A 24,119-nucleotide genomic window follows, 5' to 3' on the forward strand; every position below is an offset into this window, starting at 1 on the left:
GTTTGGTGGAACTGTACCTTTAAGGCAAAAATCACCTATTTATTTCTTTGTGATTGATTCTAATCGCCAACTAGTTCTTATGGCATACTTAACCTTTCACAGGGGATTTATATTTACTAGTACTGCACAATCATGACTTGGTAAAAGGCCAAATTGATTTTGGCTTAACTAAACTTTAAGAGAGTGACACTGAACAATGAAACACCAGGATAAGGCCTAGGTAAACATGCAAGTTAAATAAGCAACAGATACCACAGGAGGGGTGAAGGACGTATTGATGTGCTTAGGGAAGGTATGGAATTTAAAGAGACTATGCTTTTGTGTGAGCACTTGAAATCTCCAAACAAGCTAGTCTAGCATTGCTGAAAGCTAATGAGCTTTATGAATATCATGTATGGTAAATGAAGCTGTGACATTGAGGTCACTGGAGAATTCACTGGAGTCCAGATAATGGCATCATTTTTAAATAATTGAAATGAAGTGACAGATTTGAGGCAGAGTTGCACGTCACTGCACTACAGCATGCAATGCAGATATATAGCTGCATGTTGTCACAATTTTTTAAACACTTACTGAAAAAAAAAATTCAAGATTAGAATACATTCAAACATTTGTATTATTAATGTCTTTGCCCTTTATTATAGAGCTCCTTCATTACAAAAGTTTACAGTTTAATTATAACTCTCAAAGTGTATTAGCATTAAAAAATACAGCAATACAAAATAGATTTTAAAGACTCTTCTAACGCAACAAAGGTTTGCAATTATACAAGGACCCTCACTCTTAAACACTGTAGTTAGTACATTTAAAATGACAACTAGCAATACACAACATATAAAAATACATCAATACAATTTTTTTCAGTATCATACAAAGATATGATGTTACATGTTAAACCTAGTATAACGGTACATTCTTGGTTAGTGAAATTATCAATATACATTGATACGAATAATTATTGCATTCCAATAAGGCAGTTATACCAGATACTCCACATACAGCTTCAAATATTAAAATGTACTGATACAGACACTTACAGTTCAAGCAAAACAGCTCAAGTAAAACAACGAAAGGAGGTAACCTTGAGGCAGTTCATCTAGAATGAAAATGTTTCAGATTCCATCTCTATCAAAATGAATAATTCTCCCATTTCTTTCCACCAACAACCCTTAACATTGCATAGGGGATTTAGTAACAACCTTTTTAAGAACCAGGCAACAGCTTTCACAATTGTCACAGTGAATTCCACAAGAATACAACACATAAAATACACAGATAGGTGCACAGTTACAAATACTCACTTTTCAGATAACAGGGTAGATGCCACCTAATATTTATCATGTCAAAATATGGCACTGGTGTAAGTATGAACTCAGCAGGATCACCTCCATTTGGCGTGCAGATGCTCCAGGAATCGTCTCCTAATCTCTGGGGAAGGCGGATGCCCTTAGGACCTCCATGCAGTTTACAGTAATGAGAGCTCCAGTAATCTGTCTCCACTGCTTGGTCACTGGGCTCTTCATTTTATCCAGGGCCAGGTGAAGGTCCTGGATCATATCCCTGTAGCCATCCCCGTACCGCTTACTCCAGGAATACAGGAAGTCATATGCAGGCTTCCACATTGACTATTTAATGAAGCAAAACAGCAAATTTAATCTTACAAATATTTTTAGATGTTGACATGTCAAATGGCATGACTATGATTGAGTTAGATCAGGGGGTCACCAAACTCGGTCCTGGAAGGGCCAGTGTCCTGCAGAGTTTAGCACCAACTTGCCTCAAAACACCTGCATTAAAATTTGAAGTATACCTAGCAAGAACTTCATCAGCTAGTTCTGATGTGTTTGATTAGGGTTGGAGCTAAACTCTGGACACCGGCCAATCAGGAATAAGTTTAGGTTAGACCTTATTCTGTTATGTCAATGATGATTTTCAAAGTGAGTAATATGGTAATAAATTGAACAAAAGGTATTTAATGATTGATTTTACTAATATTTTTGATTTTAGCTCACCTGGGAACTAACTTCTCCATTTTTGCCTTTGTGTGGTGCCTCATAAGCAGCAATTTGGGCATTGGAGAGCTTCCACAGTCTCTCGGCAAGTTCCCTCCATCGCACTCCCAGTTCGACTGCTGTGGATAGAATCACTATATCCTGGATGAGATGGGCTACTGCACCTTGAACATCCATCTTTAACAGCCCCTGTGGTGAATACAAATCATTAATAAAACTTGTTTCCTTCAGATTTTTGCTTTATGCATAAAATTTATGTCAGAATAAAAGATGCATACTATGATTAGCTCATGCTGGAACTTTTTCTTGATCTTCTCTGCATGACAGTCTTCCTTGAGCTTCTCTAGAACACAAGCTACCTTCTCTGCCTCTGTGTCAGCGTGTCTCCTGGAGATGGCATCAATGGAGACCTCTGAGTAACCGAGAGCCTTAGCAAAGGTTCTCCAGCACTTCACGTGCTCTGTGACCAGGGTCTGAATTGCAGAGTACATGTAGGTGAGTTTTTTAAAAGGAAGTGCCATATTGTCCAAAAGGACTGATGTGGTGAGTTTAATTCCAGTAAAGTCGATGACTTGATCCTTAGTTATGACCTTCAAGTTCTTGCAGTGCACCAACCCAACTCTTCCTCTGAGAAAGCCAACGTACCATTCTTTGACCTTCATCTGACCAACAGACTTAACAGTTTCTTTAGAAAGCAGAGCAATTGTATCACCCTTGAAGTATTCCAGAAGATATTCCACTCTTGGTTGTCTGAGAATCGATTTCATTGTTACCCCGTACCAATGCAAATCCACAGTTCTGTCCTGAAACTTCTGGGTAAGGATGTCTGGGATCGATTCCTCAGGAATTGGTGTGGAACGAGTAACTTCCCTCTGCCGATCTGCTCGCCTGTGGTTGTGTTTTTCTGACCTCAAAGGGGCAGCTTCAGGGGAAGTAATGTTGAAATTACCTAAAGTGAGACTGTTTGGATCCTTTACCTCAATGTTGAGTTGGAAGGGACACATTTCACCCCCAGTCACCTTGACCAAATCCAACGGTAGATGAAGCACTTTTCCTGCTTTAAGCTGCTCCTGCATTACCTCTTTATTCAGATCTGCTGATTTCACTTCAAAGTTTGAATCCAACACCCTAGAAGCAATTTGAAGATCTTTAAGACCATGTGGGTTGAATTGATGCTTTCCCCAAAGCTCCAAGACAACAGGAGGCAGGTTCCTACCATCCCTCTGGATATCAGAGAAAGGGAGCCTGGGTGGAATATTATCATGGCTCGATATGACCAGCACTACTTTGAGCGATGGGTGTATGTGCTTGGGACCGTAGACGGCCACCGTGAGATGGCGATCCAAGTAATCCCACACTGACATAGCAGGTTGCTCCAAAACTGTGGCCTCGGCAGCAGTTATGACATACATGCGCGGCTTTAAATCAAAGAGCTTCATCTGTAACATATCATTGTATATGTAACAGTCTTTTATCTTCTGATAAGGTCCTTCTTTCCTTTGAGAAGCTAGACCTATGAATGAGGTCAATACGTGGCTTGTGGGGTCACTTTTTACTTTGGCAGCCATTCTCATCTCCATTGAAATGCCCCCCGAAACATTATGGTTACTGAGGCTGACCTCTAAAAGAGGACTTAGGGTTGTGGTGTAATTGTTGTTCATACCAGGGGGAGGATCGAGGAGTACTTTGAGGCCGATTTCTTGGATTTCACCTGGGGGGACGTGTCCCTGAGGAATATGGGCAGTGATATCGGCATCTGGCAATTGCACAGAGCCGCCATTGTGGTCGATCTTGCAGAAGATTTGAATGTCTGTGGCCTGAGTCTGGGCCCATCCAGGACTTTGTTTCATTAGGCTCAGATCCAAACAGGACCTGGTTAGCTGCCTATGACTCAACCAAGCCATTTTGTAAGCTTCTCTGTCATTCTTCAACCACTCAAAATCAGGATTCAGGAAGGGTTCCTGAGAGTTAAGCCTCTTCGTCCTCTTGTCTTCCTTCTGCTCAAGGTTGTCAAGTATATCAGAGGCACTTCTCCACCTCCCAGATCGGTTTAAATTGTTTTGTCTAGGTGCCAAAAGATGATTAAAGTTTGTTTCATCTGAGGATGTGCTGAGTGAGTCCTCATTAATACTGTCGAACAGAGATAAAGGATCCTCTTTCAGCATGGACACTCCAGAGTCGTAATTGCTGGCATGGACGATTTCATTTAAGAATGGGTTTGACCTGCCCAGCTGATTCCAGAAGGGGTTGGTAGTTTGTTTTGGGTTTTCAATTTCATTCGGTAGGACAGGCCACTCTGAGGTTTTTCCAATGTCATAACCATAGCCCCCTAAGAGAAGAGAAGATATTAAATGTCAGGACAACCAAGAAATGAAATCTTAATATATGTATTTGTTAGGACAATTAGATCAGTTAGAAAAGCCTATTTGTGTAGCATTCTAAAAAATGTCTTCACATTATTAACAAATACTTACCATGAAGGTTGTTGTTGTTAATGGTCACATTCTCATCTACATCTATTAGAGTCCCCTCTGATCTACTCCGAAGCAGATTCCCTGCACGACTGTTTGACTTTACTTTTGCAGCTGCCATTTTGGATATCCAAGAATCTTTTCTCTAATGTCAAAGCTATTGAAAAAGGACGAACAAATTAACATTTATTTTATAAATGTTCAAATCTAATTTGCACTATTTAAAAAAAAAAAAAAAAAAAAAAATGAATCACAGAAGCTTGGGTTCAGTAAGGAACACCTTTAATCATGATAATGTTTTTGCTGTATACAAATTGAGGTTTCAACTGATTTTTTGGTTTTATTATAGGTTTTTTCAGAACAGTGCTTATCTAAACCAGTATGTAAAAATACTGGTACCGAAAAATACAGAAGCCCAATAGAAACTGTGGCAGAAATTCCAATAGTTTCCATACCTTTATGAACCATTAACTTTTTCCCAGTAAGTCATTACATAATTGCTTTTTCTAATTTGTTTTGGGCATTTTTCCAATAGGATTTAACGTCCCACCAATAGCATCCATATTATGATTTCCATTAAAAGCTTTACAGATCCCATTATAACCATTAAATTATAGTTATAATGGGATATATATCCATTACATTTTCTATTTTGTTTTGGGCAGGGTTCTAGGGGTTTTTCAGCAGGGTCGTCTCCTTGTTTTTAAACTAGTGTTGTAACCAAAACCTAATAATTCTACCACAGTCTTATAACTCATCTGACACTCACTTTTTTTTTTACATAATAACACATACCAATCATTTGAATGATCCATTGATTATTTAGACACAAAACAATCACCAATAGAAGTTTACAAACACGTAACTCAAACTTTACAGATAAACACTTTCCATGAGTCAATCAGTGAAACTTCTCTCGTTGTTTTGAATCATTTCTTCAGTCTCTGAATCACGGTCCAGTATCCTCTCAGTCCTGTCTTCTACAATGACTCATTAAATACGTATTATGCAGACGCAACGCATGAAAACAGGTCTGTCTTGTCTGAATATCAGTGTCTCTTTGACAAAGCTTTGTCTCGGTGGCGAAGGGTTGAGTACTCTATTCAAATCAACACGCGCTAGCACGCCCTGCATCAGCCACGTCACAATACACCTGTTTGTTTTGTAACGCGTGCAAACGTCATCCCATATTTAAAAACATAAACGTTCTATTTTGCTGCGAGTTTCTCTTTTAAACAAACACATGTAATAATTTAAGGATTAGCCTATTAATACGCCATAAGGACACACATGCCACGCTGTATTCCAACACGCACAAGCAAATCTACTTCAATCAAAACACGTGAAATACTTAATGTATTCAAATACGCCGTTTTAGACCCATGCTTAGTTATAGCCTATATAACCTACATACAATATTTTTAAATATTTAAACTTAAAACATTTACCTGGAGCATGGTAGTTTCCCCACGCAGTACTTCTGCGAACTTTTTAATCGGCGGGGAGTGTCACCAACTGTACACCTTACACTTCTGTGTGCCTCGGTCTGCTTGAAAAGTGGAGCAGTGCACGCTGGGATGCGTAGTACCAAACAGTCAAACAGTTGCATCGGACGGCTTTCTCGGGTTCTCAATTAGACTCCAGCACCCATAAGCCTCCTCTTTATGCGAGCGCACAGCGTTGCAACACCTGAAACTCCAAGGAAAAAGTGGTTTCGGTATGCAAATATATGAGAGGGGAAAAAAATGTTTAAAAATAGAAATGGAATAAACTACAGCTCTTTAAATTTTATTTCAAAATTTCTATTTCTATTTTGTTTTTATTAACAAAGCCAAGTCAAGAAGGGAAAACGTTTCGTATAGGATGTGTTCAGCTATGTGAAATTAATATGTTGAATAAAATATTGTTTTGTCTTTTGTTTGTTTAGGCTATAGCCTTTCTGTATGATGTCAATAACCGAGAGGCAGTTTTTGGTTTAGAAAATGAAATAAATGAGAGAAACATCATTAAAAAAAATGCTTTTTTTTGTCTTTATTATAGGCTATTGTTTTGAATTTTAAAATGTCAATGAAAATGCATTTTCACTATGACTTTGTACTGAACGGCGCATGTTTATACCCATAATACTATAACATAAGCACAAACGCAGGTAACTCGTTCCTTTATTTCCAAAAACAACATGCCCTGAAACGACGTCAAGGCTAATTAACACGATTAAATGTGAGGGACCACCATCTAGTGGTTAAATTGAGCTAGTTCAGCTATGCACAGGTGGCACATTGCATGCAATTCGTAAACTCTAGATGAATGAACATTTAACAATGATTTTTAGATCATTTTATTTTCCAGGTTAATGTTAGATTATCGTAATTATCGGTCAGTGCTAATTTCTTTTTTCTGCACATCGACTATTTTACATATTTTGAAATGTTACAAATGTAACATTTAGTGGCATAAGAGCATGAGTTACATTTTAGTTAGCAGTATTGTTACTGTTACTGTTACTACTGATGGTTCTCTGAATGACAAATATAAAAACATTTTTTTAAAAAGTCAAACATTTGAAACAATCCCAGTGAAATGAGGAGATAAAATGCTTCTCATGTATGTGAAAATGATCACATTAAACTATAAGTAGTATCTAGTGAGTATCTAGTACCTCACTGAACTAAAGCATATAGTAATGTCAGTAACAGGATTAACAAAAATACCAAAACATGACAAATGACACAATGCAATTTCTTGTCATTTTAAACTGTCTTTATTTCATGGATATTTATTAGGTACACCTGTCCAACTGCTCGTTAATGCAAATTTCTAATCAGCCAATCACATGGCAGCAACTCAATACATTTAGGCATGTAGACATGGTAAAGACCTGCTGAAGTTCTTGCTGAAGTTCAAAACCAAGCATCAGAATGGGGGAAGAAAGGTGACTTAAGTGACTTTGAACGTGGCATGGTTGTTGGTGCCAGATGGGCTGGTCTGAGTATTTCAGAAACTGCTGATCTACTGGGATTTTCACGTGCAACCATCTCTAGGGTTTACAGAGGATGGTCTGTAAAAGAGAAAATATCCATTAAACTGCGTCTTGTTGATGTCAGAGGAGAATGGCCAGACTCTTTCGAGCAGATAGAAAGGCAACAGTAATTCAAACAACCACTTGTTACAACCGAGGCATGCAGAAGAGCATCTCTGAACGCACAACACGCCGAACCTTGAGGCGGATGGGCTACAGCAGCAGAAGACCACACCGGGTGCCACTCCTGTCGGCTAAGAACAGGAAACTGCTCACTAAAATTAGAAAATAGAAGATTGGAAAAACATTGCCTGGTCTGATAAGTCTCGATTTCCGCTACGTCATTCGGATGGTAGGGTCAGAATTTGGTGTCAACAACATGAAAGCATGGATCCATCCTGCCTTGTATCAACGGTTCAGGCTGGTGGTGGTGTAATGGTGTGGGGGATATTTGGCACACTTTGGGCCCAATAGTACCAATTAAGCATTGTGTCAATGCCACAGCTGACCTGAGTATTGCTGCTGAACATGTCCATCCCTGTATGACCACAGTGTACCATCGTCTGATAGTTACTTCCAGCAGGATAACACGCCATGTCATAAAGCGTGAATCACCTCAGACTGGTTTCTTGAACATGATAATGAGTTCACTGTACTTAAATGACCTCCACAGTCACCAGATCTCAATCCAACAGAGCACCTTTGGGATGTGGTGGAACAGGAGATTCGCATCATGGATGTGCAGCTAACAAATCTGCAGCAACTGCGTGATGCTATCATGTCAGTATGAACCAATCTCTGAGGAATGTTTCCAGTACCTTGTTGAATGTATGCCACAAAGGATTAAGGCAGTTCTGAAGGCAAAAGGGGGTCCAACCCGGTACTAGTAAAGTGTACTTAATGAAGTGGCGGAGTGTATGGAGTGTATAATGATGTGATGCCTGAATTTTCTGTCTGATAGTATTTTTTTAGTTAAACATTGGATTCTGACTGTATTTCAAAATATCACGTGGTATGACCAAATATCATGTAGTGCAACCACTGCAGAGTGTTTTCCGAAGGAGGGGAGGGATACATGCTGAATAATAATAATTATGATTATTATTTTAAAAACATTTATTAAATATGTCTACACTAATAATAGACCCCTGACAACACTCAAAATGAATAAGAACTGTGTCGAGAGTTCAAGGCACTATGACCCCATCAAGAAGAATACATGCTGAATGCATGCAAAATAAATAAATGTAAAAAATCAGCTAATTAAATGTGTCCGAGGTTAACAAGTTTACAGATAAGAACAAGACACCAGATTGATAATGTTGCCCTAAGGCTCAAAATTAATAACCGCTGTGTTCAGAGTTCATGCCACCATCATTTTAAGGTGATCAGATAAGTCGGAATGTCCTAAGAAAGAATTCATGTTTTGAACATTGGCACCTAAACAGATGAGGTTATGTAACCTTAAATCGGTCATAGTTGCCAGTGTGTTATTTCCTTTATAAAATTCAAGTTTAATTGCTTCTGCAGTGACAGATTTACTGACTAAAACAAAAATATAAAAAGTTAATAAAACCAATAAAACAAAAATAATGTGAGCAATGTTTAGATATAAATTTTTAGTTGTCAAACCTGTTACTGTCAGCCTTGTTACTTGTCAGGGTAACAATTTCATAACATAGATGGGGTGTCACCCTGTTTTTAAGGATTGTAGTAACTTGGACTGTTTACTATTGTTACACAACGTCTCGGTCGCGTACGTAACCCTCGTTCCCTGATAGAAGCAACGGAGACCTACACTCATCAGGTTTTGCTGAGGAGCCTATAACTGGCCCTGGCACTTAGCTATGGTTCAAGGTTGTGGCCATACATTATGTGGACATAATGTCTCCATTCCCTCCATCAGGGAACGAGGGTTACATATGTCATTTTATGTCATGACAGATTGGGGTCCATGGAAAGCTCCACAACCCGAAAACCCCATCATCACCTTGTGGCACGGCAAATGTTGACAAGCAACCTTGTTTCAAACAACTGCTATGCAAGAGTTGTATCCTAAATTCGCTGACCTTGGCGCTTGCAGGAACCACAGGTGAGTACATCGCTGCTGGAGAAGCCAAGCAACTGTTAATGAGACAGAAAGATTCTTAAAGAGAAGGGATTTTCAATAAGAGACTGCTTTAGAGCTTTCGTATTTGTTGTACAGCTTTGACAGTAACGAAGGGAAGGATGCCACGGAGGCCACATCCTGCTTGAAGGAGGTTACATGTGGAGACACCGATATGGACTGAACCAGATAGGGGCAGCTCAACATATGAACTAGTCTCTGAGGAAGGTCCTACCCAAGAAGGGGAGGAACGACAAACAGAACAGTCTGCCAAAACGAAGACACAGGTTCACAGAGGTAGAACACATATGGGATTACCCGCAGTGAATCAAGTCATAGGGACGCCTGGTCAAGTACAGGGGCTGACTGGAGACCCGGCAAGCTAATACTGCTCTGCCTAGTCTGACTGAGGAGGGTGCTGGAGAAACTCCACCAGGGCTTGCCATCTGGGAAACCTACTGGAGGAAGAAACAGTTGCTCGTCTCCAGGTGAGGGGGAATGGCACAGCAAACATGACACTGGCCAGCTCTTCCCACCAATTACCCGTTATCCAACACACAGAAAGAAACATTTACAGTCTGAACACGGAGACTGTAAAATATCGCAAAGGTGTTCTGTGGCAGAGAAACCAGGAAAGGTGGCAGCAGAAGGTTGGCCTCCACTCCACCTGAGGAGAGAGAGGCGGGATCGCAGGATGGGCAGGGACATGGATCCTCCACGAACGCATCTTCAGCTTGCCCAGACACTGAAGACAACGCTTCTGTTCATCTTTAGGAACAGCCAACCATGCTGAGAAACTCTCTTAGATGAAACACCAAGGGGAATCACTGAATGAACAGGGACACTGCTGATTATGTTTTAAATGCCACCCACAACAGCTTTTTCTTCTAGCTTTTCCTCTTCTTTACATGAGTTTGCCTAATGAATACGGTCATGTACGACTCAGCTTTGAAGCATAAATATGAAGAGCGGTTGTACCTGTTGCCTATTTATACCTGTATGTTGGCGAGAGGCTCAAGTATGCAAATACCACTAGACAAATTTTGTGTGAAAACAACAAAAAAAAATAATAATAATAATAATAATAATAATAATAATAATTATTATTATTATTATTATTATTATTATTTAAAAATATTAAATGTAATTAATTTTACTTTTTATTAAATACGATAAATTAAGTAAATACAACAATGCAGAATAATAAAATAATAAAGCTGTGTTCAAAAAAAAAACGCACCAAAGTGCATGACACATTTATTGAATGTCAAAATAAGTCAAAGGTTAACAACCAGACTCAAAAAACCAACAACCAGGCAGCAAAAAAAAGGTAAAATAAAAATGTACAAAATGACATTTTAAGATCGCTATTGATAATGCTACATTCAAAAATAATATCAGCTGTGTTCAGAGTTCATGACACCATCATCTTAAGGTGATCAAATGAGTTGGAATGTCCTAAGAAAGAATTTCTTTATTTTTTTAATACTGGCACCTAAACAGCTGATCGAGACAGATGTTATATAACCTTAAATCGGTCATAGGTGCCAGTGTGTTACTTTTCTAAGTTTTATTGCCTTTCTGACTTAAACAAATATATAAACATTTCATAAAACCCAATAAAAACAATGTGAAAAAAATCTAAGGTAAAAGGTTCAAAGGTAAAACTCTGTACTTAAATTCCATTCATAGTCTTGGTGTGTAACCCTGTGTAAAAGTCATGTTTTTTTCTTTTTCTTTTTTTTAAATCAAAACAGAAATTTACTGTATCTTGCTGTGAAACAGTCTGTGTTCAGCGAGAAACCTGTCCAGGTGTCATGCATATTTAAAAGGGAGGAATTTCACCCAGAGCATTCTTTCTTATGCGGGTTTATCTTAAGGAGATTGTCAAACCAGTATGTTGATTGACCTGCGAGGCTGCCATCATAGAGACAAATATGCCAATTATTTCTTAGATCCTGTACTAAAGTTCACAAGTGCAACTGAGTTTATTCATAAAACATAACATCAAATCAGTTGTATAAATAGAAAGACTGGTTTGCATGTGGCGCCAAAATACAGACGAGTCACGCTAAGCCTGAGTATGCCCGCATTTGTTGTTAATATGTGTTAGAGGTCGATGCAGCTCCAAAAACAGCTCTTACAAGAACGTTCTGTATACACTTTCTTAGGTTTTTATCTCAGAAATGTTGTTAAAGCAAAGAGCAATACTGAGAAGAATAACAAGAGAATAACAATATTGTATGAATTATGGCGAAGGCTATATATGTATATACATTCATAAAAAGCCATATTGAAATCTTGGCTTCGTTTTAAAATCTTTACACAATGTAAAGTAAAAAAAAAAATAAAATTGGCGATTGGAACTGTTCAGTTTGTCTATATGCTTTATAGGCCTATTGTCAATACATAGATGTTAGCATAAACCTGTTATGTTTGCTTGCCCAATTTGATACCGTATATATCTCATACGGCCATCAAGTTGTTGTTGTCGTTGTTTTGTTTTTTGTTTTTTTGTAAATGCTCCATAGGCCCACATCCAAGTACCACTGCACTGAGACATTTAGTAAGGAAATAAATTCTGAATTAAATGTTCAGAATATGGCAAATTAGCTGACTAAGAGGACTTAAAAATCTAGTTTTATTCCATTAAAGTCAACATTTTGTAAATACAACATTGACGAACATTTCCCCAGCACACTAAACCATCAAACAGTATTTGCAAAAATTACGACTCTATTTCATCAGGTCTCTCGAACGCTTCGCTCCTCCGCCATTGGTCGACCAAACAGATAGTCCCGCCCCCAAACTCACGCCATTGGATGCTCTTGTCGGGATGCTCAAAAAAAAAAAAAAAAAAAAAAAAGCGGAACAAACAGCTACTTGGAAACGCCGAGTCATGGCGTTGAATTATCGTTTCATATAACTCAGCATAAAGTTGGATATGAAGTGCGAAAACAGTCACTTTTAACCAGAGCACTGATGGAGGCGAAAAGAGCTTCGTAACAGAAAGCTCTGAAAGTAAAAACCTCTGCAATTCTAAAACACATCCTGTTGAACTCTTAGAAGGAACAAAGCCCGCGCCTTAATTTTTCATATGAACACATTTAACCCAGATTAGTCCGCTATAAGGGCAAAAGTCACCGTTTTTTCTCATTAGCACGCCTACCTTTCTGTGCAGTATTGACTCAGTGGAAGGCGTGTCCAGGTATCACGAAGCGCTATAAAACATCATGTAACAGAAGGAGAGGATCAGCCTGCTGTATCTAGGTACATATTGTCTGTCCCACCGAAGCTTTTGTGATCACCACATGGGGTAAGCCGAATAAAAATGTTATTTGCATATTTAATACGTTCTGTATTATGCGTATTCTGGTGAACATCACAGACCATTCAAATTTTATATATATATTTTTTATTTACAAATGTAAATACTAAGAGGTTTATCATTATTATGATTAACATTATTATTAAAATAAATACTTTTCAAGGGTTAAATAATTTTATTGAACGCGTTTCCGATTATATCACATTTCACGTGTAGTCTAATCTACACTTCCGTTTGTGCTGTAACCGGTTAGGCAACGTTCACGCTTGAATGAATGTTACCAGCATTATATGAATTTAAAGTCAGAGGTGATTATGTAATAATAACGCCAGCAAATAATGACGAAAAAAACGCATAAGCATGCATGAATGTATGTATAAAAAAAGACAATATGAATACAGTAGGCTATGTTTTTGCGGTTATAAATATGTTTATTACAGCACTATCATTTTGTCATCCAATGAAAATTTTGAAACCCAGTTTTTTACATTACTAAAATGCTATTGATTTATCATTTATAATGGTTTGTTAAGTTGCCTTTGGAATAAAAAGCAAAATAAACAAAGCGACCTCAAAAAGGTATTATCAGGATACAGAAGCTTTTTAAATGTGACCCTGGACCACAAAACCCAAAAAAAAATATTGAGATATCGTCTGAAAGCTGAATAAATGAGCTTTCCAGCAATGTTTGTTTAGCTATAGGACAATATTTGTCAGAGATGCAGCTATTTGAAAATCAGAGGGTGCAAAAATCAATCTAAATATTGAGAAAATCACCTTTAGACCTGTCCAGATGAAGTTCTTAACCATGCATAGCTTATTAATCAAAAATTAAGTTTTTTATATCTACGATAGGAAATTTAATATCTTAATTGAACATGATTTTTACTTAATATCCTAACGATTTTTGACATCAATAATTTTTCCAAATGCAATGTATTGCTACAAGTACAGCCGTGCAACTTATGGCAGGTTATGTGGTCCAGGGTCCCATACGTGCACCTCCTTTTGAACCAGCATTGCTTACAGCAACTGTTTTATTTGTCTATTATTTATTAATTTAGCCACACCAACACTGCGCTATCACAATGAAAGAAGAGGCGAGCGTTGCGTCGACAGACCCTCCTCCTTACTTGCAAGGTGCGCTCTCTATATTCATTAACATTTTACATTCACATTCATTCATTTGCCAGAGGTTTTTAATTTAATTACATTTTTTTACCCAAAATGACTGGCAGCCGACAATATTCACGGTACGCAATGGCAAGTCAAAAATAAAAATGAGATTGCTATAGTTTGAGCAGAAGTCATTTCGTTAAATGACGATTTTTAAATATGACCTATATAATTTGGAAAAATGCTGCGTCCTTTATTTTAATTATTTATGTTCGACAGACACCTTAGACTTATGCCACCTGTTCCTTAAGTAAACATAAACCTCTTTGTGCAGAGGTGATCCCCGAGGGCTTTGTCAACCTAGCTTACACCAAGGATGAGAAACCTCAGGAAGAAAAACCAGAGGAGCCATCGAAGGAGTCCTCTGAGAAATCAAAAGGGTAAATGGGACCAAAAAAGCAGAGGTGTTATAGTTTTGGATGTGTTCGATTGATTCTAATAGACTGTTTTAGAGGAATCTTGTTTTGTTATGCTTAGATTCATTGGTTATATAAACAAATGCATTGATAAACTAGAGTCAGAAATGAACCAGAGCCAGGGGCAAAAATTCCCCCAAAACGTTTTCAGAATTCTCTAGATATTTCAAATTTCATCAATACACCTCTAGTGTTTTAAACTAATACATGATGTACTCCCAGGGGTCTGCAAAGGACCGTCAAGGCAGTCAGCGTACGATTTTAAGAAATACATTTTTCCTTAAAATCAAACTTTTATTTATTATTTTTTAGACCTTTTCAATGTCAGAAGAATGTCATGTTTGTTTGGTTGTTTTTGTAATAACACATTTTATTCCAATACAAAATAATATTTCTTTTTCATTTTATATATTTTTGGATCCATAGTTTTAATGGTAGTTTAACTGAAAATAAAAATAAAAAATAAACGATGTGCTAATTATGAAATTAAGTGCTAGTGTTGCTTCGTATTCCCCAGTGAAAACAATTGAAAATATTCTTATTTCTCTTTCGCCATTGTCACCGGCTTGCCCTTTTTTTTCACTTCGGAGAAGTATTTTCTAACGAGGAGCAGCTTTCAAAAACATTTGAATTAATCTAATAGTCAAATAATATTGTAATAATCTTTTTATGTTGCAGCGTAAATTACAAAAAGAACTAAGACATAGAGTTTGTCAACTTTGGTTTAACGTTTGTTTCCATATATTATTTTGCTCTATTTTGGCTACATGGATTTAGACACTAATTAATATATCAATATATATATATATCAATATCAGTATTAATATATCAGTATCAATTATACAATATTTTGCATAAACGTATAACAGGTTTTTATATGCCCTTAATATCACAAAGGCAAAAACAATATTTTTTTAAAATAATTTATTTTAAATATTTAAATATTGGTAATCAATCAATCTGAAACTGTGACTATTTTTATTTAAATAGCAAAAAAGGGAAAAAGTCCAAAAAGGAGAAAGAGCCGGTGAAAACAGTTGGATTTTTTCAGCTGGTAAGTGTTCACCACATACTTGAATTGCAAATTTTGCGCGGCACGTGTTTGACTCATATGTTTGTTGTGATGCAGTTTCGGTACGCCACCTGTCCCGAGGTGTTCCTCATGCTGATTGGCCTGCTCTGTGCAGCGGCCAACGGCGTCGCCCTGCCTCTCATGTGCGTGGTTTTTGGAGAAATGACCGACAGCTTTGTGATAAGCGGGCATACCTCTAATCTGACAGGTACATCTGATAACACGATAAATAAACATCCTCCTTAAATGTGTGCAATTGTGGTTGAAACACAAGTTCTTGTCAAATATATCTCCGTCATAGAATAAACCCGTTTGAATTACTAACGTAGACTATATACATACATAGTGTTGCGGCTCGGCAGTCGTCTCGTAATTATTTACCTTAATGTGGAAACCTGGTATTACTGGTTTCTCCCAAATGTTTGCAGGCAACTTGACCGGAAACATCACCTTCGCCAACTCTTCGACGTGTCTGGCCGGTTCTCCTGAAATAGGCATCGAAAATAATATGACCAAGTGAGGAGCCGCATGGTGTCAGATTCATTCAGTCCTCCTGTTAATAATTATAATTAATTATGTTTAACATTAGCGAAGTATTTTAAACGTTAGGGTCATTGATTCATCGACTCGTTTATTGAACCTTGCCCTAATCTGATGGTGTATTTACACAGACACGCTTATTACTTCGTAGCGATCGGGGCTGCGGTCCTGCTTCTGGGAACGTTCCAGGTCATGCTTTTCTTGCTGACTGCTGCCAAGCAAACAAAAAGGATCCGGGAGAAGTACTTTCATGCCATCCTCCACCAGCAGATGTCATGGTTTGACACGCATCAGATCGGAGAGCTGAACATAAGACTTACAGAGTAGGTGAAGAGCAGCCAGGCTCCAGACCCTTCTTAGTGTCACCTGATCGCATCTTACGTTACGTCTCAGGTGTTTAAACGTTTTTTTTTTTTTTTAATGTTCCCTCAACGCAGTGATATAAACACAATCAACGATGGCCTCGGGGACAAAATCAGTGTGTTTGTCCAGTTCTTCTGTACGTTTATTGCTGGTTTCATCATTGGATTTATCTATGGCTGGAAGCTGACGCTGGTCATCCTTGCCGTCAGTCCCCTGCTGGCGGGATCAGCAGCTGTTTGGTCTAAAGTACGTATGATGTTTAATAGTCTGTTTCAATCAAATCAAATGGTTTGATGAATAACGTATATAAATGAATAAAAATATATATAAAAGTATAAATGACAAAAAAATTATAATTTGAATTAAATTAAAATGTACAAATATACATTTAAATTAAAATAATGACCAAATATATTTCATAGACAATGTATTCTATTTCATATAAAAAAATAAATATATATATATATATATATATATATATATATATATATATATATATATTTTTTTATAACCATCCTACCTTTTGATTCTTGTGATGATTAAATTAAATTATGATTACATTAAAATTTTAAAATATAAATTAAAATAAGAAGAGTAACAAACGTGCAAACACACAATGTATTCTATAAATTATTTATTTTTTAGATCTTTATTTTAATAATGTATATTTTTAATTACTTGTCAATATCTTACCATTTTGTCACCTATAGATTCTTGTGATCTTTTTTTCCATCCTATCGTCTTTATTTTCTATTTATTTACTTTATTCTAATTGTATTATTATTGGCAAATACGTTTCCTTTTTGTCGCCTATAGATTCTTGCTACTCTGACCAGTAAGGAGCTCACAGCGTATGCTAAAGCAGGAGCAGTAGCTGAAGAGATTCTGGTTGCTATCAGGACTGTCGTGGCATTTAATGGACAGAAGAAAGCAGTGGAAAAGTGAGCACATTCTGTACTTTTCACTCATCGCTATGCGTTCGCAACTGTTATGTGACAGTTAAAGATAAGATTGGGCCTTTTTCCAAATGTCAAGAATGCAATCAAGCTGTTCTGAGTGTTTTCGTAAAAAAAGATGATTAATGGTGTTCTGTGACAAACTATTTTCTTAGGTATGAGAAGAACTTGATAGAAGCAAAGAACTTTGGGGTAAAGAAAGCCATTACCACTAACGTGTCCATGGGTTTGACGCAGTTCATTATCTTTGGCACTTACGCGCTAGCGTTTTGGTACGGGACAAAACTTTCCGTGGACGAGCCAGAGAATTACTCCATTGGAAAAGTCCTCACCGTAAGTTTGTAAACTCTTATCTGTTTCTGAACGAATTCACTGGAGGAGATGTTTCTAAACTAGTTGCTTTGATGCTTTTGACTGCAGGTTTTCTTCTCCGTGATGATTGGCTCATTCTCTTTGGGTCAAGGAGCTCCGAACCTAGAGAGCATCGCTAAGGCTCGTGGTGCTGCTTATGAAGTCTACAAAACAATCGACATGGTACCAACGTTCAGTCCGTCTTCGTTTTTTATAATGAAGTTCATAATTATTATATTTATACCGTATTGTTATTCTGGATGATTTATTTCTGTTCCTGTTACCTGGTGCAGCCTCGTCCCATTGACAGCAGTTCAAAAGAAGGTCACAAACCAGATCACGTGAAAGGAGACATTGAATTCAAGAACATCCACTTCAGCTATCCCTCCAGGAAAGATGTGAAGGTAGAGTTGCATATTTTTCCAACTTTCAGGAACTTTATTATTGATGCTGTCCATTGTATTCGTTGAAATTATAACTAATATGCACTAATGCATAAATAATTAGTTAGTTTTTAAAAAAACTATAACCGGTAAATACTGCGCTTGACTACGTAAAAATAAAAATGAATGCTTTTAAAGATAACCTTAAATAAGTGAGCATTAGAGGGTGGTAAAAGAAATTTATATGGAAAAAAGAGGGAAAGAGATGCACAAAAAGACTAAAAGTATCATATATGTCAATAATGTGTGTAGAGATATGCATTATTGACTAACACTAATCGATTTAAAGGGATGGTTCACTCAAAAATGAAAATTCTGACCAAATTAAGATTAATTTTTTGTGAAATCCTAGAGTTTTCCGACCATTTATAGACAGCTATACAACTACCGCGTTCAAGACCAAGAAAGGTAGCAAAGACATTGTCAAAATAATTGAATATGTTGAATAAAGTTATTTTTGTTTTCATTTTGCACAAAAAGAAGCTTCATAACATTAAGACCGAACCACTAATGTCACATGGACTATTTTAAGGATGTCCTAACTGATTTTCTGGGCCTTGAATGTGGTTGTTGCACTGGTGTCTATGCAGGGCTAGAAAGCGCTTGGATTTTATAAAAAATATCTCCAAATATGAACAAAGGTCTTATATGCAAACATTAGGTGAGCAATTTAAGTCTTTAACGTTGCCTTATAGCAAATATGGCACTGATGTATTGTGTATCTAGTGAAATTTTAACCTACCAAGGCCCGATTGAATGTGTCCCCGTGTAGATTCTACAGGGAATGAGCCTGAAAATCCCTCATGGAAAGACCATTGCACTGGTTGGAGCCAGCGGCTGTGGGAAAAGCACGACAATTCAGCTTCTGCAGCGCTTCTATGACCCTGATTCAGGAGAGGTAACGCTGACTAATGAGCAACCATAAATCATTTCACCTCTCAGTTAAAGCTGCATACCTTCAATACTTCACATCACACAAATAAAATCTGGAATTCAGTCTCAGGAAAGAAGAGCTATTTTTTTTCTTATGAAATATGCACGCTTGCAGGTGACTCTGGATGATCATGATATCCGCACTCTGAATGTGCGCTGGCTGAGGGAGAACATGGGTATCGTGAGTCAGGAGCCTGTTCTTTTTGGAACCACCATCGCTGAGAACATACGCTACGGCCGTGAAGACGCCACCGATGAGGAAATTGAACAAGCTATTAAAGAAGCCAATGCCTACGATTTCATTTCCAAACTACCAGATGTGAGTACTGGTTTTAACTCAGTTCAACCCCTAAAGGCAAAAAGGAACTCATCTGTTTTCAATTTAGACTAAATCGACTTTCAATATCGGTCTTGTATCGGTTATCGGCCATGACATAAAAATGTATCGGTTTTTAATTTAGACAAAGTAGACTGTTAATATTGGTTTATTTATTATTAATTCTTCACTGTTTTTTTTTTTTTTTTCTGAGACAGAAGCTGAACACTATGGTTGGAGAGAGAGGGGCTCAACTGAGTGGGGGCCAAAAACAGAGGATTGCTATTGCTCGAGCTCTCGTCAAAAACCCCAAAATCCTTCTGCTGGATGAAGCCACATCAGCCCTGGACACGCAGAGCGAGTCCGTCGTCCAGGCAGCTTTGGACAAGGTAATGCAAAACATAGAGTACACTTCCAAGAGTACTGCAATAGACAGGTTACAGTTGCTTATTATGTTTATTAAATGTCTTTTATTATCGTTTTCGTTGCGTAACAGTGTAGATTAATAATTGTGTGTGTGTTGTTTCTTAGGCCAGAGCAGGACGTACTACTATTGTGATCGCACACCGCCTGTCAACTATTCGTTCGGCAGATATAATTGCTGGCTTCAGTGAGGGCAAAGTGGTGGAACAGGGAACTCACAGAGAACTCATGGCCAAGAAAGGAGTGTATTATTCTCTCGTAATGCAACAGGTACATTTTTGTCCCACCTACATGGCACCTCGGTAATAACAGTGAAATAAAACTGACTTTATGAATTTCTATGCTGTCGTTTCCTTGAATCAGTCTTTTCAAACCTAACACGTTTAACAAATTTGATATTCTGACTATTTTATTTCGCTTTCTGAACTATAAATCATGCAAATAATCAAATGAATTTTATTCTGTTGACAGCCACTGTTTGTAACTGTAATACCAGTAAGAGAAAATAAATGTACTACTTATTTCTTTAGTTAGTAGAAAAAGATTGCATGTGTTACAGCACTAATATATATATATATATATATATATATATATATATATATTGTATACATGTGTATATATATGTGTATATATATATATATATATATATATGTATATGTGTGTGTGTATAGATAGATAGATAGATATTCAAAAGTTGGGTTCAGTAAGATTTAAAAAATCTTACTGACCCCCAAATTTTGAACAGTATTGTGTGTGTGTTTGTGTGCACATTTTTGTGACATATGAGGACACAAAATTGTTTAATGACATGGGTATGACATAGGCATTACAAGGAGAATGTGACTTATGAGGACATTACCTCATGTCCCTACTTTTCAAAATGCTTATAAATCATAAAGGGTGAATTTTTGGTGGGTTTAGGTGTAGGACAATAGCACATCCACTATGTCTATGAAATGTCCAAATAGTTCACAAAAACAAACGTGTGTGTGCTGTGCAAATGTCAGTTATATAATGGAATATTACCATTATTTTGCATACTTAATATTTCTGTATATACTGTATAACTGATGAATGCCAAAAAAAGCTGATTGCTGTGCATTTGAAAAAAAAAAGAAATACAAATGGAGTTATCGGTTTTTGCAAACAAACTATATAGTTCATTTGCAAAAAGAGTATTTGGAATTCATATTGTTTTTTATTTATTTATATGTTTATTTTTCTACTCATTTACATTACCAGACCTCTGGGAGACCAAATGATGATGATCTCGATGCCAATGAAGATGATACTCAGGATGTTTCTGAGGGAGAAACCGGCGAGGAATCTTCTGAAACAGAGACTCCCGAGGGAGGAGTGGAAATGAAAAGGGAGAATGGATCCATGAGGCGAAGCTTAAGACGTGGCAGCGAGAGACGTTCCTCCAGAAAGAAGTCCTCAAAGAAGAGCAAGAAATCCAAAAAAGACGAAAAGGTACATGCTCTCCACTTCTTCGATGCTACAGAGTGAAGCACACCGGAGATTCTTAAATTGAGTAATTGGACCCTGTTCTTCTTTTTTTTTAATTATCTTGTAGAAAGAAGAGAAAACTCCAGAAATACCTTTCACTAAAATCCTGGCTCTGAACAAGCCGGAATGGCCGTACCTGATGGTGGGGACGCTGGCCAGTCTTGTGGGCGGAGCTGTTTATCCCTGTGTGGCCATTCTGTTTGCCAAAATCATTGGTGTGAGTGTCCTTTGTCTCTCAACAAAAATCTCTATTGTATTTTACTTCCAGCTCATCTCCTCGTGATGCTTTCCAAATAATTCATTTAAAAATATGGATTGCATTTTACACTAGTCCTATGAGCACGTAGCATTTATCATGATTATAATGTTTAGTTTAACAGAACCTCGTCTGTTTCTAGGTGTTTGCTGAGGTTGACCCTGACATAAAGCGGCAGAAGACCATGATGTTCTCCCTTTTCTTTCTCCTAGTGGGAGCAGTGGCCTTTATCACCTATTTCTTCCAGGTGAGTTTATAGGTGCATTTCCATTACAAATTTCAGCAAATCTTTTGTGATATTTTGTAAACGTTGATACTATTGCGAAATGGTTACCATTGCCAGATGTTATGCCACTAAAACCTATTTTTTTCCTCTTGCGATAAGTCGTGGCGATGAATATTGGTAGGTTTGCATATATCACACAAGCCATTATTTAGCATGCACGTATCTGTAGCAAAGCAAAAACTGTTTTTGCAATGTATGGGAGTTGGGAGTTTGTATTAGGCATATTTTAAATACAATTTCAGTTTGTTCAATTTGAAGGGTAATGGACAAGAAGCTTATGTTGGATGAATTATTTCATTATTTTGAATGTATATAAATACACGTGCATGCATATATTTAAGAAAAAATATTTTAAATTAGTACGGTCAATATATTTTTATACAATATAAATATGTAAATTAGCACTGTCAAACTAATGATCGCAATTAATCCAAATTAAATAGTTTACATAATATATGTGTGTGTGTACTGTGTATATTTATAATGTTTATATAGAGACACACACATACCGTATCTAATTTTTAAAAGCATTTAATACATATATACTTTTCTATTAATACAATGTACATTATATACAAATATATTTGATGTATAAACATCATATTTTTCTGAAATATATAACATGCGTGTTTATATATTTTGTATATATTATGTAAACAAAACTTTTATTTTTATTTATGTGTATTCATTATACATGTACATTTAAAATAAAAGTTTTATGTTCGAATTAGAATACTAAATGTTTCAGTATGCAGTTAACTGAATTTTCAGCATCAATACTCCAGTCTTCAAGTGTCACATCATCCTTCAGAAATCATACTAATATGCTGATTTGGGCGCTCAAGAAACATTTGCGTTATCAATGTTGAAAACATATATATTTTTAATATACGGTGTATGTCATTTTCACATGTGCCGCTCTGTCCTGTAGGGCTTCATGTTTGGTAAATCTGGAGAGCTGCTAACCATGAGGTTGAGAAGTCAGGCTTTCAATGCCATGATGAGACAGGTACGGCACGTTTCCTGCATCTCTCCTTCCTTTACTCTGAGCAGTCTGGCTCAAACAAATAGATATTGAAGCGTGCGCTTCATCCTCAAGCCTGTTTCTCTTAACAGGAGATTGCTTGGTTTGATGACAACAACAATGCAGTGGGAGTCCTGACCACTAAATTAGCCACAGATGCGTCCCTGGTTAAAGGGGTGAGTGGAACACAGTGATTTGCCATCAGAACCAGTAATTAAGCTTTCACTGTGGATACAGCCTGTGTTTTTGGCTCTGGTTCATTACATCCATCTCTTTAAACCGTTATAGGCCTGGCTGATTCTGTTTCTCAGTCGTATTTATGTGAGAGCTAATCCATATGACTACAGCTTTTGGTATTAATAGCGCATCCGAATTTGAAATCATAGATACACGATCATAATGATAATATTGAAGTCTCTTATGCTGACCTTTTTTTTTTTTTCATAAAAATGCAGTAAAAATGTAATATTGGGAAATATTTCTATTGTTGCAACTAATTATATTCTGTTTAATAATTTTAAATGTCCTTTATTTCTGTAATGGCAAAGCTGAATTTTCATCTGAATCACATGATCTTTCAGAAATCATTCTAATATGCTGAGTTGCTGCTTAAAAAGATTATCATTATCAATATTGAACACATGTTATGCTGCTTAAAATTTTTAGAAAACCGTGATATATTTTTTTCATGATTATTTACTTAAAATAGAAATCTTTGTAATATTATAAATGTCTTTACTGTCACTTTTGATCAATTTAAGGCATCTTTGCAGATAAAAAAACTCTACTTTCAAATGAATATATATATATATATATATATATATATATTATATTTTTTTTTTATATTAGTTTTTACATTTTATATTCTTTTTTATATTTTTTTATATTATTATATTTATATTAGTGCTATCAAACAATTTATCACGATTAATCGCATTCAAAATAAATGGTTTTATTTACATAATATTTCTGTATGTACTGTAAATATTTATTATGCATATTAATATTTAATATATAAACGTAACATAAATAAATACTTGTGTAGGTGTATATTTCTATATAGCCTACATAATAAATATACACATTACACACACACATATATTATGTATTTTGGATTG

General features: G+C 36.6%; 2 protein-coding genes across 3 annotated transcripts in view; one reads left to right on the forward strand and one right to left on the reverse strand.

The window, feature by feature from the left end:
• Positions 1–614: 614 nt before the first annotated feature.
• On the reverse strand, positions 615–6,102 carry macc1 (MET transcriptional regulator MACC1). 2 transcript variants are annotated; one of them, XM_043261777.1, is made up of 5 exons: positions 5,932–6,102; positions 4,487–4,640; positions 2,291–4,341; positions 2,013–2,201; positions 615–1,625 (listed from the first exon to the last, which is right to left on the reverse strand). In XM_043261777.1, the coding sequence occupies exons 2-5, from the start codon at positions 4,602–4,604 to the stop codon at positions 1,422–1,424; spliced, it is 2,562 nt and encodes an 853-aa protein (XP_043117712.1). In that variant the 5' UTR covers positions 4,605–4,640; positions 5,932–6,102; the 3' UTR covers positions 615–1,421. The 2 variants fall into 2 exon arrangements, with proteins under 2 accessions (XP_043117712.1, XP_043117713.1); XM_043261778.1 differs by lacking the exon at positions 5,932–6,102 and adding an exon at positions 5,375–5,863.
• A 6,740-nt stretch (positions 6,103–12,842) lies between these two features.
• The window catches only part of abcb5 (ATP-binding cassette, sub-family B (MDR/TAP), member 5), a 15,445-nt gene continuing 4,168 nt past the window's right edge, over positions 12,843–24,119 (forward strand). The window contains exons 1-21 of the mRNA XM_043261758.1: positions 12,843–12,925; positions 14,002–14,077; positions 14,388–14,493; positions 15,520–15,583; positions 15,659–15,809; positions 16,030–16,117; positions 16,273–16,464; positions 16,579–16,750; positions 17,321–17,445; positions 17,616–17,793; positions 17,881–17,994; positions 18,105–18,215; positions 19,027–19,152; positions 19,303–19,506; positions 19,722–19,892; positions 20,035–20,196; positions 21,169–21,399; positions 21,503–21,652; positions 21,834–21,938; positions 22,909–22,986; positions 23,094–23,177. Coding sequence (XP_043117693.1) covers positions 14,026–14,077; positions 14,388–14,493; positions 15,520–15,583; positions 15,659–15,809; positions 16,030–16,117; positions 16,273–16,464; positions 16,579–16,750; positions 17,321–17,445; positions 17,616–17,793; positions 17,881–17,994; positions 18,105–18,215; positions 19,027–19,152; positions 19,303–19,506; positions 19,722–19,892; positions 20,035–20,196; positions 21,169–21,399; positions 21,503–21,652; positions 21,834–21,938; positions 22,909–22,986; positions 23,094–23,177 — 2,664 coding nt within the window. The 5' untranslated portion in view covers positions 12,843–12,925; positions 14,002–14,025. The remainder of the gene's footprint in view (positions 12,926–14,001; positions 14,078–14,387; positions 14,494–15,519; positions 15,584–15,658; positions 15,810–16,029; positions 16,118–16,272; positions 16,465–16,578; positions 16,751–17,320; positions 17,446–17,615; positions 17,794–17,880; positions 17,995–18,104; positions 18,216–19,026; positions 19,153–19,302; positions 19,507–19,721; positions 19,893–20,034; positions 20,197–21,168; positions 21,400–21,502; positions 21,653–21,833; positions 21,939–22,908; positions 22,987–23,093; positions 23,178–24,119) is intronic.

Source organism: Puntigrus tetrazona, chromosome 16 (assembly GCF_018831695.1).
Source record: "Puntigrus tetrazona isolate hp1 chromosome 16, ASM1883169v1, whole genome shotgun sequence".
NCBI classification, from domain to species: Eukaryota; Metazoa; Chordata; class Actinopteri; order Cypriniformes; family Cyprinidae; genus Puntigrus; species Puntigrus tetrazona.

What these genes read in the sequence shown, in the direction of transcription:
- macc1 (XM_043261777.1), bottom strand. Translation starts at nt 4,604, where the DNA reads ATGGCAGCTGCAAAAGTAAAGTCAAACAGTCGTGCAGGGAATCTGCTT. An exon ending in TAACAACAACAACCTTCATG is followed by an intron (nt 4,342 to 4,486) that starts GTAAGTATTTGT and finishes CTCTTCTCTTAG; the next exon opens with GGGGCTATGGTTATGACATT. An exon ending in TCCAGCATGAGCTAATCATA is followed by an intron (nt 2,202 to 2,290) that starts GTATGCATCTTT and finishes TATTCACCACAG; the next exon opens with GGGCTGTTAAAGATGGATGT.